The sequence below is a fragment of the Netta rufina genome (assembly GCF_964035555.1).
Source record: "Netta rufina genome assembly, chromosome: 3".
In the NCBI taxonomy this organism is placed as follows: domain Eukaryota; kingdom Metazoa; phylum Chordata; class Aves; order Anseriformes; family Anatidae; genus Netta; species Netta rufina.
This window is the reverse complement of record NC_140125.1, coordinates 34,591,288-34,594,964: the sequence shown is the minus strand read 5'-3', so window position 1 is coordinate 34,594,964 and position 3,677 is coordinate 34,591,288. Positions and strand designations below refer to the sequence as shown.

Here is a 3,677-nt window from a genome sequence, read left to right as displayed (position 1 = left end):
ATTCCAGTTTCATACCCACGGTGTCATGACTTCATTTCTATTCAGCACGCCTTAGCCCAGCTGCCAAAAAAGCAGCGCAGGGGCTGACAGTCGCTGTACCTCAGCAGGGAAGGGATGCACCACTCCGGCATGGGGCAGGGAGGTGACACCAGGGGTCAGTCACTGTTCCTGCGCTGCTTCCAGCCCGTCAGTGTGTGTACACCACATCCCGCTGACACCAGTACAGGGAAAGCAGGAGCACTTGCACCCAATCCAAATAATTTGGGCACCTGGAACACTCCCAGCCCACTCTGGTGGCCCTGTTCTTTTATCAGTTTGTCCAGAGAGGCTTCCACAAGCCAAGAACTTCCCTGTGCTGACAGCAGCACACGATGCTGACCCCCTGATGCTAACCTGCACATCGTCCCAGGCTTCCCCCGGTGGGGACGGGCATCTGACCCGTCACTTGCCCTCCACTGTGCCCCAGGAAACCCACTTCTGCTTCAAGGCGAGCCCAAATCACGCTCAGTGGCTGAGAACAGAGTAGTCCAAACGAACAGAGGAGAGAAATGCCGTAGCTTGAGGTACTTACAGGGGACAGACAGTTTTTACAGAGCATGTTTTCACCTCCACCTTCCCCCCCGTACAGAGAAGCCCAGTGCTACAGGACAATACAGCCTGTAAGCAACCAGAGCTTGACGCCTCCAAGCAGTCCCCAGCTGCCAGGGACCTGTCACCAGCTCACTGACCTGCTGCCAAGTGCTCTACTACGCTGCCATATCAATCCTCTTCACGCCCTGCTTGCGACCTGAAATAAATGCTAGAACTCAGCTTCAGGCCTGCTGCCACCTCCTCCTCCGCGCATGTGTTAACAGCACAGAAGCAGACAGCTGTAAAAGAAAGCTTTTATTTTAGTCCGTCTCCTCACTGAGGCTCATTACAAACAGTATAAAAGTTTAAAGAGATGGTCTGAGGACTCTTAAACCCAACTCAAACCTCTTTCCCATGGAAGAGGAACCGACTCCTGCAGGCGGGTGCCAGAAGCTTCTCCGCTGCCCCGCCGTCACTCCATCGGCACGGCGTCCAGCTCGTTCAGGAAGCGCTGACACTTGCCCATCAGGATCTTGATGGCTTCGCTCACCAGCACGTCTGGAGGCAAGATACCCGTGGACTCCACTGAAACTGCAGAGAGACACGAGTCAGCACCCCGCTGCGCAGCATTTCTGTCCCCCATTCTTCCTTCTTTGCAGCCAGAAGGGAAGAGGTTACACGTGCCAGCAAGAAACACCAACATGGTCAGGCCCAAAGCTGCCCCTAAAATTCGCACAAGCCAGAGGAGGGCTCTGCTGTGAAAATAATGACCTCACACTCACAGATGTAATGATTCCGCACTCTTGCCAGGCGCACAAGGTTCTTCAGACCCTCGTGTCGGAAAACCTCCCTGCCGAACGTGTCCAACCGTGCATTGGCGACTCTCGCCACCTTTTTTCCTGAAAGGGAAAAGGACGAAACGGGATGGGCACCTGCAGCAGATGGATGCCTTGGAGTCATGAAAGGTACCTGCCCCTCAAACAAGCACTCTCCCATCAACAGAGGCAGCAAAGCCACAAATACAAATCAGTCTCTGCTAAGACTTGTAAGGAACAAGGCACTTTAGAGCAGGGAAGGAAGTACCCTTGATGTTCTCGATCTCAATGACTCCAGGGGAAAAGCACTTCTGCAACGTCTCAGCTGCCTCATCCTCAATAGGCTGCAGGAGAGTAATGTCAGGAAGCAGTCGATAGCTCGCCGTGGCCACAGGAGAAAACTTGGCGTGATCTTTACCTGCACAAACGGTTAAGAGTTAAGGATGAGGGCAGGCCTCAGGGAACAAGAATGCAATGATGCCAGGGCCTCAAACTCTGGGGGAAAGCCCATTCCCCACAGTTCCCCTTCACAAAGCTGCGCCCAAGTCAGAGCACACACACTCCTCTCCCCCCTGCCCCAGGCCCACTCACCTATACCCTTGACACAGTGCATGAGCACGTCTATTTCCTGGCCAGGTCGCAACAGTGCAATGAGGATGTCGTCGTGAACAGGTCGGAAGTCAGCGTCTGGGAAGAGGTCTGTCTGATTCCCCAAGGGCACCCACGTCATGTGCTTACTGTACACTGTGAAGAGAAGCTGCAAGCATCAGCCAGCTGCTGCCTCAGAAAACAGGACTGGACAGGACAGGTGGTGTCAAAAGTGAGTTTAGCAGAACGACTGAATCAGCTGTCTCTGTTCACAGGCCTGAGAGAACAACCAAATCCCATCTCCCAAGAACAGAACAAAAAAGGAAAAAACAACTCCTAATTTTAGGACAGCGAGATAATTTACCTTTGTGATTGAAATACAGCTCATTAGGGTCAGATGATTCTTTGGCTGCCTGAGGATTTCGGCTGCATTTTATTTTCAGCTGGAACTGCAGTGTATCAATTTCTGTCCCTTCTTCATCTCCTGGGAAGGAGAGAACATCGTGAGTTTTTGCGGAATCACACTTCTGCTCAGTTTATGTGACCCCAATTTCTGCCTTTGAGTTCACACTTCAGTACGTCTATTTGATCCAAGACTCTCACCTTGATTTCTGTATTCAAAGAGTCGAGGGTCAGCTCGGATTGGGATAAGGCCCAAGCGATGAGCCAGAATCTCGTCCTGCACAATGGATGTGTTGTTGTACACAAAGACTTTCTCGACAGCCATCGTTGGTACCTCAGGGAGACAAGAGGTTGACTTAATAGGAGAAGAGTCAAAGCAGTCACCAACAGAACATCCAGATAGCGCGGTCTTATTTTCAGCATCCCTTCTCTTCCTTAAATAATTGCTCTGCAGACTGTTTTCACTGGTATTCTTGCCAAATGAAGCTATCCAATAAACCCTTTCCCCCTTCTTTTTTTAAAAATGGGATGAGTGTGAGAGATGGAGGGCAGAGCAACCCCCAGACTCTACCCACAGCATCCTCAAGAGCAACGAGCGGTAATGCTCAGGCTCCTAAGCTCCCGTCTCTCCTTGGCACAGGCATGAAGAGAAATTTCCCTCATTTTCCAAGGCTCCAAGGGCTGCCCCAATGTGAGAGCACCCCCAGCCCTACCTCGGCGAGCAGGATGCGGCGGAAGGCGTTGGCGATGGCAGCGTCGATGCCCACCATGTCGAACTCCAGCACGCCGTCCTCCTCGCCCACCACGTCCACACGGAACTCCTGGGGAAGGGAATGGGGACGGGGACAGGCAGAGCATCACCACAGCGTGCCCCAAGCGGGGACCCCACAAACACCCCAGGGCCGGCACCCCGCCGCCCCCTGCCCACCTCCTCGAAGCGCTGCTGGTCCCAGGCGTCGTCGTAGCCGGGGTAGTTGCCGGGGAAGTCGGTGCTGTGCACCTGAGGGGAGGCACAGCCCGTCAGCACGGCGGGACCCCCCTCACGACCCCGAGACCCCTCACCCTGCCCTGCCCCGCGCCCCTCACGTTGCGGACGCCGAACTCGCCCAGCACCACCCGCTCCCTCATCTCGTCGGTGCTCCGCCTGGTCGCCATCTCCCCGGGGCCGGGCAGAAGAGGCGTGTGGCGTCCCTTCCCCTTCCTTTTCCTTTCCTTTTCCCTTCTCTTTCTCCTCCCCTCCCCGCCCGCCGCCGCACACAAGATGGCGCCGCCGCCATCCCGCGAGAGCCCGCGTCAGAGCGG

At 54.8% G+C, this 3,677-nt stretch overlaps 1 protein-coding gene across 1 annotated transcript; it reads right to left on the bottom strand.

Moving 5' to 3' along the window:
• Positions 1–867: 867 nt before the first annotated feature.
• POLR1C (RNA polymerase I and III subunit C) lies at positions 868–3,618 on the bottom strand. The gene is made up of 9 exons (XM_084285230.1): positions 3,462–3,618; positions 3,304–3,375; positions 3,089–3,196; positions 2,577–2,709; positions 2,338–2,457; positions 1,977–2,129; positions 1,654–1,803; positions 1,353–1,469; positions 868–1,161 (listed from the first exon to the last, which is right to left on the bottom strand). The coding sequence occupies exons 1-9, from the start codon at positions 3,528–3,530 to the stop codon at positions 1,043–1,045; spliced, it is 1,041 nt and encodes a 346-aa protein (XP_084141356.1). The 5' UTR covers positions 3,531–3,618; the 3' UTR covers positions 868–1,042.
• Between the last annotated feature and the right edge of the window lie 59 nt (positions 3,619–3,677).

Bases quoted from the DNA above. Each gene is read 5' to 3' on its own strand.
- POLR1C (XM_084285230.1), bottom strand. From the start codon at position 3,530: ATGGCGACCAGGCGGAGCACCGACGAGATGAGGGAGCGGGTGGTGCTG. The intron at 3,376-3,461 runs GTGAGGGGCGCG...GCCTCCCCTCAG, and splicing joins GCGAGTTCGGCGTCCGCAAC to GTGCACAGCACCGACTTCCC. The intron at 1,162-1,352 runs GTGAGTGTGAGG...GTCTCTCTGCAG, and splicing joins AGTGCGGAATCATTACATCT to TTTCAGTGGAGTCCACGGGT.